Source organism: Sciurus carolinensis, chromosome 6 (assembly GCF_902686445.1).
Source record: "Sciurus carolinensis chromosome 6, mSciCar1.2, whole genome shotgun sequence".
NCBI lineage: Eukaryota > Metazoa > Chordata > Mammalia > Rodentia > Sciuridae > Sciurus > Sciurus carolinensis.
The window spans coordinates 65,107,687-65,128,516 of record NC_062218.1 but is presented as its reverse complement, the minus strand read 5'-3'; the positions used below and the strand labels follow the sequence as shown (position 1 = coordinate 65,128,516).

At 33.5% G+C, this 20,830-nt stretch overlaps 1 protein-coding gene across 2 annotated transcripts in view; it reads left to right on the top strand.

The window, feature by feature from the left end:
- The window catches only part of Homer1 (homer scaffold protein 1), a 136,256-nt gene that overhangs the window by 106,320 nt on the left and 9,106 nt on the right, over positions 1-20,830 (top strand). For both annotated transcript variants that reach the window (XM_047555341.1, XM_047555340.1), the window contains exons 6-8: positions 10,016-10,172; positions 13,758-13,868; positions 14,486-14,566. In XM_047555341.1, the coding sequence (XP_047411297.1) occupies positions 10,016-10,172; positions 13,758-13,868; positions 14,486-14,566 (349 nt within the window). The remainder of the gene's footprint in view (positions 1-10,015; positions 10,173-13,757; positions 13,869-14,485; positions 14,567-20,830) is intronic.

Here is a 20,830-nt window from a genome sequence, read left to right as displayed (position 1 = left end):
CTTTTCTCACTGAGAATTGCTTTGACTGTTCTGGGTCTCCTTATTTTAACAGATGAATTTCATGACTGCTTTTTCAATTTCTGTGAAGAATGTTATTGGACTTTTGATGAGAATAGCATTGAACATATATATCAATTTTGATCGTATGGCCATTTTGATATTAATTCTGCCTATCCAAGGATACAAGAGGTCTTTCCATCTTCTAAGGTCTTTGTTTTTTTATTTAGTGTTCTGTAGTTTTCATTGTAGAGAGGTCCTTTACTTCCTTTGTTAGATTAATTCCCAAGTTTGTTTTGTTTTGTTTTGTTTTTTTGAGGCTATTGTGAATGGAATGTTTTTCCTAATTCTTGCTGAGAATCTTACTGAGTTGCTGAGGCTGACTTCAAACTTGTGATCCTCCTGCCTCAGCCTCCCAAGTCACTGGGATTACAGATGTGTGGCACCAGACCTGGCAGTTTTAGCTTTTACACAGTGTCAATAAATGGAATCATATAGTGTGTAGCTCCATTTTTTTTTTTTTACTTGTGGCAAAATACACATAGAATTTGCCACCTAACCATTTTTAAGTGTATCGTTCAGTGGTATTAAGTACATTGTCATGGGACAAATCTCTAGAAGTTTTTTCATTTTGTAAAACTGAAGTAGAATATCCATTAAGAAGAACTCCCCATCCTCACTTCTATTTTATAACTCTATGGATTTGACTACTCCAAGTACCTCACTTAAGTTGACTTTTTCTGCAGCATTTGTCTTCTTGTGACTGTGTACTTACCTTAATGTCCTTGAGGTTCATCCGTGTTGTAACATGTGTCATGATTTCCTTCCTTATCCAGACTGAATAATATGCCATTACATGTGTGTCTATACCACATTGTGTTTATCAACCATCTGCTAATTGACACTTGTGGCTACCTTTTGGCTCTTGGGAATAGTGCTGCTATGATCATGGGTATATAAAAATCTCTTTGAGACCCAAAATACTTTCACTTCTTTTGGTCATATACCCAGGAGTAGAAATGCTGGATCTTAGGATAGTTCTATTTCTGATTATTTGAGAAACTACTGTAATTTTTTCCACAGCACCTGCATCATTTTACATTCCTACCAGTAGTGCACAAGAGTTCCAGTTTCTCCACATCCTTGCAGAGTTCATTTCTGTTTCTTTTGTTTTTTTTTTTATTTTTTTGGTGGTAGCCCTCTGGATGGGTGTGAAGTGGTACCTTATTATGGTTTTGATTTGAATTTTCCTAATGATTGGGGATAGCAAGCATATTTTTTTTCTTTTTTTTATTAAAATATTTTTTTCATGTATTTATTGACCATTGAAATAATATCTATTTAAGTCCTTTGCCCATTCTAAAATTGTTTCTTTTGTCATTTTTGAGTTGTAGGAGTTCTTTATATATTCTGGACATTGACTCCTTTTTAGATATATGATTTGCAAATGTTTTCTTCCCTCTCTGAATTACCTTTTACTCTGCTAATTTTGTCCTTCAATATAGTTTAGTTTTTAATTTCTTGTATATTCAGTATGTCTATTTTTCTATTGTTTCCTGTGCTTTCTGTGTCATTTTCAAGAAATCATAAATTAATGTTGTGATGTGTTCCCTTGATTTCTTTAGAGGTTTATAGTTTCAGAATTTATATTTAGGTCTATGATCTGTTTTGACTTAATTTTATTTATGGTGTAAATACCCAACTTCATTTTTTTGCATTTGGGTATCCAGTTTTCCCAACAGTATTTACTGAAAGGACTATCCTTTCCCCAAAGTGTAGTCTTGACACTCTTGTTCAAAATCAGTTGATCTTGTGTGAGCATTTATTTCCATTGATCTATACGTCTGTCTTTATGCCAGTAATACACTATTTTAATAATTGTAGCTTTATAATAAGTTTTGAAACCAGAAATTGTGAGATCTCCAAGTTTATTCCTTTTTAAGATTATTTTGGCTATTTGGGGTTTCTTCAGATGCATGAATTACAGGATAGGTATTTTTATTTCCGCAAAAAAAAAAAAAAAAAAATTGTGATTTGATAGAGATGGCATTGAATCTGTAGATTGTTTGGAGCAGTATTGACATCTTAACACTATTTAGTTTTCCAGTCCATATGCTTGATTTGTCTTTCCATATGTTTGTGTCTTCTGTAATTTCTATCAGTAACATTTTGTATTTTTCATTGCAGAAGTCTTTAACTTCCCTGGTTAAGTTTATTTCTAAGCATTTTATTATGTTTGATGCTACTATAAAGGAAATTGTTTTTTTAACTTCCATTTTGGATTATTCATTGTTAGTATATAGAAATTCAACTGATTTTTGTGTTAATTTTTTTTCCTATATTTTTTACTGAACTCATTTATTCTAACTTTTTGTTGTTTGTTGTTTTGTACATCCTTCAGGGTTTTCTGTGTATAAGATCATGTCTACAAATACAGTTTATTTTCCTTCTTCCTTTCCAATTTGGATGTCTTTAATTTCTTTTCCTTTTTTTTTTTCCTTTGACAAATTGATTTGGCTAGAACGTCCAGTGACTTCCTTCTTGACATTAGAGGAAAAGCCTTGTTGTCGAATCTGATGTTAGCCGTGGACTTTTCATATATTTTGTTTGTTTGTTTGTTTCAATAGTTTCCTTCTATGTCTAGTACATTGAATGTTTTTACCATGAGAGTATGTTGGATTTTTGTCAAATATTTTTGAACTGATAATGTGGTTTCTTTCTCCTTTCATTCTTTTAATGTGATTGCATTGATTTATATGTTGAATTATCTTTACATTCCAGCATATCTCCCCACCACCCCACCTTAGTGGGGTTTCCACCCAGAGGTGTTTTACCACTGATCTATATCCCCAATCTTTTTTTTTTTTTTTTTTTTTTTAAACTTTGAGACAGGGTCTCACTATATTGCTGAGGCTGGCCTCAAACTTGGAATCCTCCTGCCTCAGCCTTGCAAGTTGCTGGGATTACAGTATGTGCCACCATTCCCATGTTCTTTCATTTTTAATAGTGTCTTTCAAAGATGAGTTTTTAATTTATGAAGTTCCTTTTATCAAAATTTTTAATGGGCCATGCGTTTATCATTGTACCTAAAAAATCTTTGCTTAACTCAAGTTCACAAACATTTCTACTAGAAATTTTATAGAAGTTTTGTAATTTTGTTTAATTTTTGTTTAGGATATGATATGGATTGAGATTTGATTTTTTAAGATATTTTAATTTCTGTGTATAGATCCATGTTTTTCTCTGGTATATTCTTTCACTTAAAGAACTTTATCAGATATTGTGTTTATACTGGTAATTAATTCTCTGACCTCTTGTTTGTCTCAAAAATTGTATTTTGCCTTCATCGAATGATATTTTCCCTGTGTGTAGACTTCTGGTTTGAGAAGTGTTTTCTTTCAGCACCGTCACTCCATGGTCTTCTGGATTGCCTAATTTGTGATGAGAAGCCTACAATAACTTTTATTTTTGTTCATCTGTTTATATGTTTTTTGTGTGTGCTTTTGAATCTATGTTTTGATGTCTTTGATTATTTTCTGCCTTTATATTTTATAATATTTCTGCTCCCTCTTTTATTCTCCTTCTAGTATTCCAATTACACATTTGTTAGGTAGTTTGATATTGGCCCCAAGTTTTGGATTCTTTTTTATTCCTTTGTTCTTTTATCCTCTTATTTTCTCTTTGTTTTAGTTTGGTTAACTTTTGTTGTTCTATTTTCAAATTTATTGACTTTTCATGCAGCTATAACAAATTCACTGACACTATCAAAGGATTGTTCATCTCTGTTACCATATTCTTTATTCCTAACATTTTCATTTGACTCATATAGTTTCCATTACTCTGCTGAAATTCACAATCTGATCAAGTGTGATGTCCTCCTTTTTTAAAAAAGCCTCTAACATGGCTATTTTGCTTCTTTATTTGATCTGTCCAACATCTCTGAGTGTGATTCTCTTGATTCCTATCTCTCTTGGCAGTGAGAGTTTGTTTTTCTTGCTTTTTTGGTATATACTGTAATGTTTTTACTGAATGTCAAAAAGTGTTTATAGGTTAGTAGTGGTGTGTAGTATAGTAGACCCACAGTATCCATGGGGGATTGGTGCTAGGACCCCCCGTGGATACAAAAATCTATGGATGCTCAAGTCCCTTATATAAAATTACGTAATATTTGCATATAATCTATATACATCCTCCAGTGTACTTTAAATCATTTCTAGATGACTTTATAACATCTCATGCAATATATGTGCTATGTAAGTAATTGTTATTTAGGAATTAATGACAAAAAAGTCTGTTCAGTACAGATATCTTTTTTTCCCCAATATATTCAATCCATTGTTGGTTGAGTGGATCTCTGCATTTAGAAGGCCAACTATATTTCCTCCTACAAAGGAGGATGACTTTTCTTCTCCTAGGGTGTTAGTATGGGAGTTAAGTCATTCTACTTAGGGCTGAACTTGTTTTGGATTTTGGTTTTGCTGTGGTTATGAGTATCCATAGCATTTAAACACCTCTAGCATTACTTTTTGCCTGTGGTTAGAATTGAATTGTGGAAAGTTTTTTTCCTCGTTGATGTTCCCTGTTCAGCTTTGGTCTTTCTTATATGCTTGTACCTCAGAGGAGGTCTGTGTTTTACACTCTCTCTTAACCTTTCCATAAAGGAAAGCTGTTGTCAGAGCTGGTCATAGTGGCACAGGCCCTAATCCCAGCAACTCTGGAGGCTGAGGCAGGAGAATTGCAAGTTTCAAGACCGGCGGGCCTCAGCAGTTTTAACAATACCCTCAGCAACTTAGCAAGAAATCTAAAAGTAAGAAGGATTGGGAATGTAGTGCAGTGGTAAAGCACCCCTGGGTTCAGTCCTCAGTGAGAGAGAGAGAGAGGGGTGGGGGGAGAGAGAGATGCTCTCAACTTGAGGTAGAGGAAAAGGTGAGGTTCTCAATATCTTTATCCACCATTCATCCTGAGGAAGCCTTGTCTGTGTCGCAGGATTTTGGGGGTAGGATTTTCTCAGTGATCCTGCACCCCTCCCAGTAGCAGATAAATTCAGTCCTGTATATTTGAGGGATGTGCGTAGGAATTTCTTGCCCTTTTCCCAGAGGTTAAATACCTCTAAATGCAGGACCATTATGTGTTCTGAATGTAGAAAAGTTTAGGTAAAAAGTCATAGTAAAGAAAAGGAGAATCTGGGAAGAAGAAACCGTTACAGAAGAGCCAACTTTCCTAGAACAGGAAATGTAATCCATTTAATTTACTCCAAGAAGAGGGACTAAATTGATGGGATATATGGTGTGGATTTTAAAAATATCATATGTATTAGTTTGCTTGGGTCATCCTAAATAGATACCACAGATGGCTAAACAATAGAAATTTATTTTTCACAGTTCTGAAGACTGGAAGTTCAGAGATCGAGGTTAATGAGATTTATTCTGCAACCTCATTCCTTGATTCAAAGACTAAGCTTCCATTATATGTATCTGTGTCCTAATCTCTTCTCTCTCTCTCTCTCTCTTTTTTTTTTGGATACCAGAAATTGAACACAGGGGCACTCAACTGCTGAGCCACATCCCTGTCTTTTTTTTTGTATTTTATTTAGAGATAGGGTCCCGCAAATTTGCTGGGAGCCTCACTAAATAACTGAGACTGACCTTGAACTCCAAATTATCCTGCCTCAGCTTCCCGGGCCGCTGGGATTACAGGCATGCATCACTGTGCCTGACTAATCTTCTCTTATAAATCATACTGGATTAAGCCTACTCTAATGACCTCCTTTAACACTGATGAACCATTTTAAAGACTCTGTCTCCAAAAAAGTCATATGCAGAGGTCCTGGAGGTTAGGACATATAAATTTTGGAGAGAACACATTTCAGTCCATAACACAGAGAATAATAAAATTAGGCAAAAATGTAGAGATTTCCTGGGGCTGGGGTTTGCTCAGTGATAGAGTGTTTGCCTAGCATGTGTGAGGCACTGGGTTCAATTCTCAGCACCATTTATAAATAAATGAATAAAATAAAGGTCTGTCAACATCTAAATATATATATATTTTTTTGAAGTAGAGACTTTCTATGATAACACTGACTAGTAGAACTTTCTGTCAGTGTTCTGTATCTTTGCTGTCCATTATCTAGCCAGTAATTATGTGTGGCTACTGAGTACATGAAATGTGCCTAATGAAACTGAGAAGCTGAATTTTAACTTCGTTTAATTTTGAGCAATTTAAATTTAAATGGCCATATGTGGCTAGTAGCTAAAATTTGGGAAAATGCAGATTTTGATTAATTTCTTTGACGTGAAAAACTGAGAATCAAAGTGATTGAGAGATGAATCCAAGGTCACACAGATAATTATTGAAATAATTTTTACTAGGCTTTCTTAAATACTTAGTGGATTTTGCTACTGTAGACCATAAAATAAAACCTAGAGAAGTAAGATATTAAAAAACCCTCAATTTTGTTCTTTCTCCTGATATAGATGTGGTGATCCATCTTACTTCTTATAATTATGTAATTTTGACAAATGGATTTCATAAATAAGCCATATAATTTTTTCATTTTAATTTTAAAAGAAGTTTGATATTTGCATGTAGCAGGTGTTTAAATTAGTTCAATAAGGTTTCAATTATCAGATTGAAGAGTCCATTTTAATAACACATATCTTTTTTTTTTTCTTTTTTTTTTCACATATCTTAAGGAAAAAACTGGCGGGGATTTTTAGAAAAAAGGATCTGTAATTCATGTAGAGCAAATGAATAGATACATGCTAAATCATTCCACAGAGGAATAATTGGAAGTGTTTCTTTTTAAGAACAGAAATAGGTTGTTACATTAACAGCTAAGTTTATTGTTTTATTCTGTTCATGTTTTGAGGAGATTGTCTCACATTGTAAACTTTAAAAATATTTTGAACTAACTTTAGACTTAAAAAAGTAACGAAAACTGCAGAGTCCTCATATACCCTTCATTTAACTTTCCTTAATGTTAACATTTTACATGATCATAATGTAATAGTCAAACTCAGGAAATTACCATTGATGAAATACTACTAAGTAAACCTCAGTCTTCACCAATGTCCTTTTTCTGGTCTAGGAACCTATCCAGGATCCACATCAGTTATTTTGTAGAATATCCTTAAGTATGGGTTTATTTGATGTTTTCATATTATTTGACTGAAATTATGCATTCTTTTCCAGAACACCACAGAAAATGCTTTTGTATCCTTCACTGTGCATCAGTATCAGGATTATGATGTTGATATTTCTTTTTTCTTTTTTTTTTTTTTTAGATACAGGAAATTTATTTTTTTTTTAAACCTTAGAGCCTTTGTTACTAGAGTCTTGAGAATCATACCATAAGAGCTGTTTATGTACTTTTATTTCTCATCACAATTGTGAAGATAGATGGATTGGGTGAATGTCCCCCATTTTATTTTTAATCTTTTTTATTGGCTCTTTTTGGTTATATGTGACAATAGAATATACTATAAAATGGTCATAAAAGCATGAAATATACTTTATTCTAATTCAGTCCCCAGTATTTCCCCTGCCCCTCCCTTCCTCCCAACCCCAGTGCTCTTTCTTCTGCTCTGTTCATTTTTCTGCTATTTACTTACAGTTTTTTGTTTTGTTTTGTTTTGTTTTTTAATTAGTGTCTGTGGATGTACATGATGGTGAGATTCACTGTGGTATATAAATATATGGGTCAGATTCATTCCGACTTTCCCTATCCCATCCTTCCTCCCTTACTTTCATTCCCTTTCGTCTGCTCCTCTGATATTACTTCTGTTCTCCCCACCCCACACAACTTATTTTGGATTAGCTTCTGCATGTCAGAGAAAACATTTGACCTTTGTCTTTTAGGGACTGACTTATTTCACTTAGCATGATGATCTTCAGGTCCATCCACTTATAGCAAAAGTCATAAATTCTTCTTTGTAACTGAGTAATAATATTCTATTGTGTATATATACCGTTTTCTTTATCTATTCATCTATTGAGGGGCAGCTAGGTTGACTCCATAGCTTAACTATTATACATTGAGCTGCTATAACCGTTGATATGGCGGCATCACTGTAGTAACTGATTTTAAATCCTTTGTGTATATACCAAAGAGTAGGATAACTAAGTCATATGGTGGTTCCATTCCTAGTTTTTTGAGGAATCTCCATACTGTTTTCCAGAGTAGGAGTACTAATTTGCAGTCCCACCAACAAACTGAGTGTACCCTTTTATCCACCAACATTTTTTGTTACTTCAGTAAATAACAAGAATACTATTAGTTTTATTCTTGATAATTGCCATTCTGCCTGGAGTGAGATGAAATCTCAGTGTAGTTTAATTTGTATTTCTCTAATATTTGTTGACCATTTGTATTTTTTCTTTTTAAGAAGTGTCTGTCTAGTTCCTTTGCCCATTTATTGATTGGGTAATTAGTTTTTTTGGAGTTAAGTTCTTTACACTCTGTATATCCTGAATTTAATGCCTTGTCTGAGAAACCGGTGGCAAAGTTTTTTTCTCATTCTGTAGGTTCTTTCTTCACACTCTTGTTTCCTTTACTGTGTGGAAGTTTTTAATTTGATGTAATCCTATTTATTGATTTTTAATTTTACTTCTTGTGCTTTAGGAGTCTTATGTTAAGAAAGTCAGTTCCTGAGCCAATATGTTAGAGCATTGGGCCTGTATTTTCTTCTAATATATGCAGGATTTCTTGTCTAATTTCTAAGTCTGATCTATTTTGAGTTGAATTTTCTGCTGGGTGAAAGGGTGATGCTGATATTTCTTAAAACTGGTGATAAGCTTTAGAAATCTTGATGATGGAAGTTGCTTTATTTTGTATAATACATATTAAAATTACTATATCAGTCCATGTATCAGTCCATCAAAACTTATACCCATGATGAAAATGATTTATCAAATACAAAAACAGTGATTAAAGAAAGCTTTGAGCATCAACAGTTATTAATGGGATGAGGTTAATCGAATTTCACCAACAGAAATGAACTGTTCAATAATGAGAAAAAGAAGCAAACTTTTTCTGTCCAATGAAGCAGTTCTTTCTTCATTGGAAAGTTAAGAAAGGAATTATCAAAAGAGGGGTCTTCCCAACTAATAGAATTGTCTTTGTAATAGAAAATGGTCTTTGTTGAGATAATTAATTCTAGGTAACTTATCAAGTAGACTATTGAATAAAGAAAAGGAAATCATTTGTTTTTGGTTTTGGTTTTGGTTTTTTCTCTTGGTGGTACTGGGGTTTGAATCCAAGGGCACTCTACCACTGAGTCACATCCCCAGACCTTTTCTATTTTTAAAAATTTTACAACAGGGTCTTGCTAAGTTGCTCAGTCTGGCCTCGAATTTGTGATCCTCCTGCCTCAGCCTGCTGAATGGCTAGAATTACGGGCATATACCTGTGCACAGAGCTGGGAATTGCTTTTGTCTTCTATATGTGTCCCTGGAATTATATCAGAAATTCAATCATTAGACTCAATACTAGGTCTAGTTTATCATATGAATTCATTTTATTGTAATACATTTTTTAATATTTTTGACATTTTAAAATTCCAAATAGAATGATATCAATCAGATCTTTAACAATTTCATAAGAAATAGTACATTACATACTCCAAACTTTTCTGACATTTAAGCATCCTCATGTTTAATTAAGAAATGAAATTTACTTAAGGCTTTGATGCTTTTAAGAAACATGATTAGATTTTGTTTTTAGTTGTTTTTTGTTTTGATATACTGTTTATACCTCAAAGGACAATGGGGTAGATACCTGTGTCTGCTATAATGAAGGAGAGCTAGTTCATGTTATGCCCAGTACATTGGTATTTTTTATATTTCTTCACTTGCCAGGTTTTCTTCACTAGAAATGTGTCAGTGAAGTACTTGTTTTTTTTTTATTGCTTTAGGATTGTCTTTGAAAAACATTATTAAACTCTAAGTCAAATGATAGAACTAGTACTACTGTCCATTCAGAAACAATATTCAGTGTAACAGACTTTTGCTTTTATTTTAGTTCAGCGATCAGCAAACACTGGGAGGCTGAACTGGCTACCCTCAAAGGAAATAACGCCAAACTCACTGCAGCCCTGTTGGAGTCCACAGCCAATGTGAAACAATGGAAACAGCAACTTGCTGCATATCAAGAGGAAGCAGAACGTCTGCACAAGCGAGTAAGTTCAGAGCTGCCATCCATAGGGATTTAGAAATAACAGATTTCCTTGATCAGAGGAAATGTGCATGTAGATTCAGCATAGGGACATATTCTGTAAATATTCATTGGTTGTCAGAACATTATGAGTTGTATTTTATAGGTTTGGTTTAAAAAAGTACTTTACGCTGGGCATGGTGGTGCACACCTATAATCCCAGAGACTCGAAGTGGCTGAGGCAGGAGGATGGCAAGTTCAAATGCAGCCTCAGCAATGTAGCGAGGTCCTGAGCAATTCAGTGAGACCCTGTCTCTAATAAAACATATTGAAAAAGAGCTGGGGACGTGCCTTGGTAGTTAAGCACCCTGGATTCAATCCCTGGTAGCCCCAAAAAAACAAAACAAAAAAACTTTCCATAGTTTAATGAAGGTTATACAAGTTTTGAAGTCAGATGAGCTGATTGCAAGTTGCAGTTTTGCTATGTGATTTTGATAAGTTATTTTTCTTATTAGCTCAGTATTTTTTAGTAAAATAGGAATAATACTCTGTGTAATTCATGTGAAGGTTAATTAAGACATTTAATCAGCATATAGTTGCACCAAGTCAAATATATATTTTAGTTGGGCATGATGGTATGTAACTGTAGTCAAAGCTACTCAAGAGGCTAAGGCAGGGAGCTTACCCAGGAGTTCAAGGCCAGCTGGGATAACATAAAAGATCCTATCCCCAAAACAACTGTAAAAAACATATTTCATACAGTTCCTGTGAAAATTGAGGTACTTAAGTGACATGTAGTTTTTTTCATTGACTTGCAATAAGTCAATGAACTGCTTTTATTGCTTTCTTACTATTGTTTTCTAAGAAAGAACAATTTCAAAAATACAGGTAGGAAATTCTTCATAAAAACTGGTCATGTTAGAGATTTGAGGCAGAAAAAGAAAATCAGAAATCTCAATACCATTAATATGTGAAATCCAAACAATTACTCATAAAGAATTTTTGAATTTAAAGCATAGAAATGCATATATCCAACAAGAAGCAAATGCCACTATTTTCTCTTTTTTAAAAGGATGCCATGCAAACTCCCTTGACCACAGGGAACAGGCTTAGTAATAGCACAAAAAAGGAGTATAACAGGACTAAAATAACAAGGAAATAAGCAGAAATGGAATAGAGACAAGGAGAGAGAGTTAGAAACCTGAGTAGATCTCATCCTTTCCTGTGTATAAACATTAACTTACAGCGAGGTTGGAGAAAGGCAGGGAAGATGTTTAATGGGTATATACTTTTAGATTTGCAAGATGTAAATGTTACTGTTTCACAGCAGTGTGAATATACTTAAAATACTGCTGAACTATACACTTTAAAATGATTAAGATGGTAAACACAGTGTATTTCTTTCAGCCTCCCAGCTCTTCTCCCACTGTCCTGAACTCCCTGGATTCTCACCTGTGCAAGTTGAGTTGTAGGGTCATCTAAAGACTTGTGGGAAGGCTTTGTGCTTATTTGGGTTCTTCCTATCATTAAATTCCCTCTCTTTCTAGCTGTTTCGATCATTCTAAGGAATCCCCAAATGCTTATTTTTCTCAAGGAAATAAGACTGCAGTTTTCTGCTTGAGTTCATTCAAGGAACACAGCCAGATGGTCAAGTGCCTTCAGGCAAAAAGATGTGTATTTTACCCAAAATTACTGGTTTCTTTCAGGCATTTGCCCAATTTGGATATTTATTGGAGCCTTCAAAACAGTTGATTTTTACAGTTTGCCCACAGTTTGCCATTGTTATCTATGGGAAATTTGTTCCAAAAAAACCTATTCTGTTATCAGAACTAGAATTTCACTTAAGAAATTTATTATCTAATCAGACAAAGAAACCTAATATATATTAAACAGTGAGGAAATAATTTCTGTGATTTGTGAACAAATGCTCTTTTTTGTGAACCAGAGAACAGGAGAGCTTTGAGGGGTTGGGCAGGTAGAATTGACCTTCTAGAGAAATATGTATTAAGGTGAGAATTGACTGAAGGATGTTGCCAGGTGTGGTGGCTCCCGCCTGTAATCCCAGCGGCTGGGGAGGTTGAGGCAGGAGGATCAAGAGTACAAAGCCAGCCTCACAACTCAGTGAGACCCATCTCTAAATAAAATAGAAAAAAGGGCTGGGGATGTGGCTCAGTGGTTAAGTGCCCCTAAGTTCAACACCTAGTACCAAAAGAAAAAAAAAAGTCAATGTTTTTCATAGGTAAGAGGACATTCTAGTTAAGTCATCAAGATGGGTGTGAACATGGTTTATTGTCAGGACAAGCCAACTTGCCTGTTATTAGTTGGGAGTATATACCTTGACCAAAGTAGATGGTTACATAGGTTGGGACCAGTTTAGAAGTTTAGATTTGATATTCTAAAAAAGAGATGAAAGACTTTGAATGGAGTAGTCATGTAATGAAAGATGAATCTGTTAACGTTTGCAGAATAGGTAAAAATAGGCAAAGATTATAATTCAGTCCATTGAGCCAATGCTTTGGTTGAGGCCTTAGGCGATGTTTCTATAATTATATCCATACATGAATAGAAAGGAAGAAAGTGATCTGAGAGGTAGAGTAACAAAATGTAAAGGGTAATTAGCTGTTTGGAAATTCAAAGGAGAGAGGTATTTACTCTGTTTCCTTAACAATTTATTATATTGTAGTCAACAAAAGTGTATGAGAATCTGATGCGTGTAAGGAGCTGTAATAGGAAATGTGTACACACATGCACTTGTGTGTGTGTGTGCATGTGCATGTAGTTACATTTACCATTAATTTTTGTTTATATGACTGTTTTAGATGGCATAACTCTTAAGAACACTGCCCTTTTCTTTTCTTAAAAAATATCAATACTCATTAAAAATCATATTGCTTTTTGGGCTGTCAGTAAATTCTTATTGACTAAAGAACTGATCTTTCCCATAATAGACATTATTGACATGAAGTCATTTCAGTAGTGAGTGATTTAAGTTGTATCTTAAGCATATCTTTTCTTTTAGATTCTCTTTTTAGAAATGTATTTGAAAAAAATTCTCCCTTCTGCAAGGCCAGTTTTCAGAACCTATATTTTATTTGAAGGCTGCAGATGGAGGGCAGATGGCCATAACTGATCTTGAATGTTTTCATAAGAAATTTGTCCAATCCAGTGAACCTCCCCGCCCCCATTGAGTCAGCATCTGCATATCAAAGAGAACATTCAGCCTTTGGTTTTTGGGATTGACTTATTTCATTAGCATGAGAGTCTGGTTCCACCCATTTACCAACAAATTCCTTAATTTTGTTCTTTGAGAAGAAATTTTTAAAGAAGACTTTCATTATAGGGATTTTCTACTGTCAGAAATCACCTAATTTAAGTTTATCTAACCTGTATATAACCAATCACATAAATAATTGTTCCCTTTGTTTTTTTCCTTATCCTAAATTTATCTTTAAAGAATATTTATTATATGCTGAGTATCTTAATAGTTCTCAAAATTAATTTTCATGTGTTGATCCAAAATTCATTATATTTACTTTTCTCACGTTTACTGTGTTATAGCAAGAAATCATTTGAAATTGTCAGTTTAATCTGTGTTCTCATTTACTTTTAGGTGACTGAGCTTGAATGTGTTAGTAGCCAAGCAAATGCAGTGCATACCCATAAGACAGAATTAAACCAGACAATACAAGAACTTGAAGAGACATTGAAAGTAAAGGAAGAGGTATTTGCCACCTTTCACTCAACTGTAATCCAGCTAACATGTGTTCTAAATATTAGAATCTGTATCAAATTTAAAAATGTTTTATGGACTAAAGTAAGATTGTGGACATTTTCCTCAGGATGAAATTTTTCTTGACATTATGAATGAATCTTGATCATTTCCCCCCATTCTTGTTTGTGTTGATATAAAGTGTGTTGAACTGTGATAGTTCAGACTGAGAGACTGTCTATTGCCTTCTGTATGAGTATTGCATTCATACAATCAACTGAAAACTAGTTGATTAAATAAAATTTTACAAGCCATTGTGTTCTCTGATTTTCAGTCAAAAGCTTTAATTTTCTAGGAAAGAATTCAAAGTTTAAAGCAACCTTAAAATGCCAGATTGTTATTTCTAAGCGTTAGTGTACCAAAGCTATCAAGTCAGACTTGTTGCTTAAGATCATACTATTTTAGACAACATATATATAAAGATGAATTCTCCCTCTAAAAAAGTATAAAGGAATGCTTTTTAAATTATTGTTTTCTAAGAACCAGGATGATAATTTCAGGGAAAAATAAGGATCTTCCTTTCCTTGATAGTTTAAATGTTGTTAAAGACATTATTCTGCCTTTTCTAGGAAATAGAAAGATTAAAACAAGAAATTGATAATGCCAGAGAACTACAAGAACAGAGGGACTCTTTGACTCAGAAACTACAGGTGAGCTATAATAAAATTTTAAATTTTTTTCCACAAAGAGAGCATCAGCAGCCGTTCTTTTATATAGTAATGAATTTTATCTCAAGACTTCATTTTGTAGATTTCAGTCATTTTTCTTTTCCAGGACTTCTGATTCATGCCTAATCTTCGATTTTTCAAAAATTTCTTGATTACATTATCTAGGTAGTTTATAACCAACGGTGACCATTTATATGTTCTTAGTAAATTGTTGTTGGAAATTTCTACTTTTAATATTGAAGATTACCATGAATTTTTAAAAAAATTCTCAAATGGATTTCATTCATTTTGAAAACTCTGCTTATTCTATTTACACTGAGCTAATAATATGTGAATAACAACAATAATTGTGCCCTAATGGAATATGTTGATGTTCTTTTTCCTCTTCAGTCCACAATTTCATTTAAAATTTTCTGCATACATAGTATGTTTCCTGATTCAAATTTACATGTATACATTGTGTATCTCTGGTAGTCAGACACAGTAAGGGAAAATTTTATAGTCTTCTAAATTTTAAAGTCTCCTCTTGCCAGCTCAGGTACTTTTCTTATACCTCATTGGTAAGCTGCCTCAAAGAAAGGTTAGAATCACTTTAGAGTAGAAATAAGTGTACTTACAGAATTAGGAATTTCAAATAAGGTGTGATAAGTGGGACTTGAAAGCCCAGGGTTGGACCACATTTTAATAAGAATGGACAACACTTACTGAGTCTTGCTAGGTAACAGACACTATGTCAAGCACTTTACTTATGTTATATGTTTAATCCATATAACCATTAAAACCAAATGAAGAAACTTAGAGAGGTTAACTCATCCAACCTATATATAAATGGCAGTAGTAGTCAAATTCTAATGCCTGTGTCCTTTACCACCAAACTCACCCAACAGATTTGTTATATGAAATAAAATATTTCCCTCTGCCATTCCTAACGCTGGCTTTCAGCAGCGTGAGAAAATGAGATTACTTGTTTTGGCTCGCCCTATTAATCTTGTTTCTATATTTTACTTGTCTATATAGAGTAGTGGTTCTCAATTGGGGCACTTCTGCATCCGAGGGGACATTTAGCCATGTGTGGAGACATTTTTTATTTTCACAACTAAGGGACGACTACTGACATCTATTAGGCAAAGCTAGGGTTACTGCTAAATATAAGATTATCTGGTCCAGAACAGCAGTACTAAGGTCGAGAAAACCTGGTAGAGAATTCCAATATAAAGCATGTAATCAGGGCTGGAAGAAAGGGGTTTGTCCCCAGTACCACAAAAAAAAAAAAAAAAAAAAAAAAGAAAGGGGTTTGTAATTAGGTCTGCCCTTTTCTTTTGTTTGTTTGGGGTTTTAAGGACTTGTTATGACTGAATTGTATACTGAGCAGTTAAACACATTTCCTTTAATTCTCACATTAGCAGGAGTTTTCCCCATTTCCAAAGAGAAGACAGCAGTTCAAAGGTGTCAATAAGTTTGATCAAGTTACTCTTACTATACTCATTATTACAGAGTAACAAAGCATAGATTTTTTTTATTCCAAAATCTCTGTTCTCTCTGTACTTAACCACACATCAAGCAACAAGTGCCCAAGCCATGCCTAATGATTCTTTTTAACATTTTGTCAGTGTTAATTTTAGTCACACTTACATTGTTCCACTTATGAAGAAAACCCAAGAGATGATTTGTTTGTATCTACTTTTCTTTTAAAAAAATTTTTAGATGTTGATAGACCTTTATTTTATTCATTGATTTTTATGTGGTGCTGAGAATCAAACCCAAGTGCCTCACACATGCTAGGCAAGTGCTCTACCACTGAGCCACAACTCCAGCCCTTCATATCAACCTTTTATGTTAATCATTCTAAATGTGTTTCATCATTGATTGAGCAGTAATTGAATTTTACAGCTGGCACTTGAAACGAGTATCAGTTCTTACCTATTCTTAAACACTGAATATCAATAATTATTATCAAACACAAACTACCTGGAATAGGACAGGGAAATTTTCAGAAATTTAGAAGATAAAAATCTAAAATACCAAGTCATAGGAATAACCTTTATTTTTTCAAGTTAGAAGAAAATGCTTCCTCTGTAGCCTGGTCACCTCCCATGTAAACATCTCCTGTCTCTCCAAAGTCCTAGTCTATTCATAAGTTCAGTCTAGAAAATTGGGACCATGAAATTTCTTAGATGTTAGAGGAACTCCTTAGATGTTAGAGGAATTGTGGAATTGGATTGGGAAGTATGAATATGGATAGTAAGTGAATGTACATCTGGAAAACAAGACACCCACTGGTTATTGGTCTCCCCTCATCTTTACTATCTCATAGAAAAGGACTACCTTTGTGTGTGTGGTGGGGGGCGGGTTGTAGTGATGGGAACTGAACCAGTGATCTTATACATAGTGCATGCTAGTCAAGAACTCTGTCATTGAGCTATTATGCTTCCAGCCAAAGCTAACTTTTTTATTATTATTAATTTTTCATTATGAGTAAGAGTAAATAATTTTCTGTATGTTTATGATCATTTATCATCTTTCTGTTTCTTTTGGGCGCCCAAGTACATTTGCATCTTAGAGCATGTGGAGTGTTCTTGCCTGGAATTCTAAGCCCCAGATCTTCAAATGCATAACTTCTACTTGTAATTTAGATCTTGGTTCAGATGGTAATTTCTCTGAGTTGCCAATTTAAGCACTATTCTGCAGTTTTAGTTTCTTGATAATATCACCATGTTTTACACTTGGTATACTAGTTCTTATCATTATCTGAAATGACTTTGTTTACTTCTACTTTATTTTTAAATTTTTATTTTGAAATAATTTTAGACTTACAGAAAAATTGCAAGAACAATGCAAAGTTTACTTGTATACCTTTTTCTTATAATTCCTCAAATATTATTTTTTGTCATACTTGTTTTATCATTCTGGATCTCTCTTTTTCTCCTTCCCTTACTCTCCGCCATATATGTATGTATGATTTCTTTCTGAGAAAAAGATGAACACACTTTTTTTGGGGGGGTGGGGTGGTACTAGAGAGTTAACCCAGGGGCGCTTTACCATTGAGCCACATCCCCAGTTCTTTTTATTTTTTATTTTGAGACAGAGTCTCACTAAGTTACTTAAGGCCTTGCAAAGTTGCTGGGACTGGCCTTGAATCCTCCTGCCTCAACCTTCTGAGTCACTGGGATTATAGGCATGTGCCACTGTGCCCAGACTGAGCATACTCTTACCTCTAAATAGTTCAGTATTTTCTAAGAATAAAGACATTCTTATAGATTACCATCAAAATAAAATAAAATTTATCTACAGACATTAATCAAATTCCCATAGTTGTCCTAATAATCTCCATAACAAATATTAAAAATGTTTTAAATTTTTTAAAAATTCTGGTCAGAATTCATTCTGGGATCACATGTTACATTTGGTTGTCATGTTCATTATTTTGGTGTTCAAGTGAGCCCAGATTTGACCAATGGGATCCTCTTCAATCTAGAATCTGTATCCTTTTGATATGCCTGTATTATTCTTTAAAAAACTTCATGTTGCAGCACAGACTGCAATATAAGATGACTCCAATTTTCCTATCCAAAGCCCTGGAATCCATTTCTCCAAGGAGCTCTCCTAATTCCTTTAGCAAAGATTAATATTTAGAAACCAAGATCTGGGCACTAAGTGTGCTTGCTTAGGTTTCATTATTCTAGGCCCTGTTAGTAAACAACTAGAATTACATACATACTACATTATGTCTATTTCAGTAGCTATGTATACACTTAAAAAAAAAAAAAAAACAAATTGTTTTTATAATCTCCCATTGTAATTGAATACTATGCAGTTCATTTTAGCTTTCACCATTTCCATATTTATAACTCCTTTCTCTGACTTCCACTGTATACAATACTATCTATGAAACTTGTTCAATCCTAGAAAACACAGAAAAGTTTCTGAATTGCTATTTAACACCAGTGTAAAAACAAAACAAAACCTACTAATTAGAGATCAGTGTAATTGTCTTTAGCCTGAACTGAAAAGTTAGTTGAGTTAGTTTTCCATTCCCTTCAGTTGGTTGAGTTATTCATTTGTAATAGTTAAATTCATTTGTATTATTATGTTCCATCTTTCTTGAAGTATATTTGTATTTACTGAATATATGAAACATTAATATGATTCCAGAGTTTTAGAAGCATTCAAAATGATGTCTTCAGATATCTTCATCCCCTCCAATCCTGTTCCCTGGTTTCACTCCTATTCTTCTCTCCCCATTCCCATCTACCCACTGTAGGTAACCAATGTCCTTAGTTCCTGGTTTGTCTCTTCTCTGTTTTTTTCTTACACAAGCAAACAGATATATGTGTGAGGTTTATATTTCCCTCTTTTTGGTTATACAGATAACCAGATTACTCTTCTGTACTTCACCCTTTTTTTGCCAAAACTATATCCTGAAAATCACAAATTCATAGGGATCTTGTTCATTCTCTTTTATAGCTGAATTGTGCTTCATTTATGTATACATGATTGTTTATTGAACACAATTATGTGAAAATTTACCAGAAATTTAGCATTCTGCAGTAATATTAAAATGAATAACTTTGTGCATAAATACTTTGTTATTGTATATCTTTTGAGTAAATCCTTAGAAGCAAGATTTCTGAGAATGTAAACACATATGTGGCTTTATTAAATAAACCAGATTCTCCACCAGAATGGGTTGTACCAATTCCTACTCCTGTCCAGCATTGTGAGTGCCTGTTTTTCCACAGCCTCAGCAGCAAAAATGTATTGTCATCCTTTTAAATTTTGGCAGTATGTGATAGGTGAGAAATGATAGCTTTAATTTGTTCCCCTTATTATGAGTGAGGTTGAACATCTTTCATAAACTTAAATGAAATTTCTGTGTCTGTTTGTATGTGTGTAAATTGTCAGTCATATCTTCTGTACTTTTCTCTGTAGGGTTATTAGCCATTTTCTCCAAAAATTTCAAGTTTTTTAAATATATATACAACTGATGCAATAACATTTTTTTTCTCTCAGGGTTCCATTATCTTTTGACTCTGCATAAGATGTTGTTTTATGCAAATTTTTATTCTTTTCTTGTATTGTTTCTGGCTTGTGAAACAGTTAAAAAGCTCTTTTTTACATTCATGTTATTTAGGAATCCATCCATATTTCCCTATAGTACTTATATGATTTCATTTTTTACATTTAGGTCTCTGAATATTCTCTTTAGTATAAGATATCAATCTATTTTTTTTTCCAAATGTCTGTGCAGTAATCTCATTGCTATTTGTTTAAAATTTCATGGTTTTTTTCCCCAGTGATTTGAAATATTCAGCTTCCTATGTATTTTACTCTATTTCTGGACTTCCTGTTCAATTCCTTTGGTCACTTTATCTGTTCAAGCACCAATACCATAGTGCTTTAGCTATTGAGGTTTCACAGTCTGTTCTAATATCTAATCAGACTAGTCTTTCCTCAAAGCTTTTCTTTTTTATTGGTTTTAAAATTATTTTTGCATATTTTACCATGTGAATACTAATATTTGTGGCAGTACCTTTTTAGTGTCAACTGAAAAAGAATATAACTTTTAAGAGAACTGATACCTTCATAAAGTTTTCATCCTATCCGAGAACAAAGGGTATCATCTTTCCATTTGTTCATACCTACTTTTATGTTTTACAGGTGTGTTTGGGGGTTTTCCTCATGTAGGTTTTGCATATTTCTAGTTATTTGTGTTTCTCTTTTTTTGCTTTTGCAAATGGAATTTTCTCTAAACTTTAATTGGATATTGTTTGCATACATGAAAACTGTTGGATTCTTTGTACTAATTTTATATCCTGCTACCTTGCTGAATTGTTTCATTGTTAGAGATTAGTTTTGTTATTTTTTCTAGTAATTATGTAAGATTTTCTATGTATACTAACTTATTATCTGAAAATAGAGGTAATTTTTTTCCTCTAATTCTCATGCCTGTTTTGATATTTTCTTGTCAAGTTTGTATTATTTAAAAATACCAGTACAATGTTAAACAGTAGTGGGGTTAACAGACATCTTAGTGGAAACAGCTCTAGTATTTTTCCACTAAATGAAATGCTGGTTTTAACACTAAAGTATATGTATTTTATCATGTTATGAGAATGTCCATCATTCTTATTTTCTTGAGTGTTTTTACCAAGAATGAGTGTTGAATTTTGCTGATGTCTCTTTGTATCTATGAAGGTAATCATAATCTTCCAAGATTCTTTTTTTCTTCCTAGATCGTATTATTGG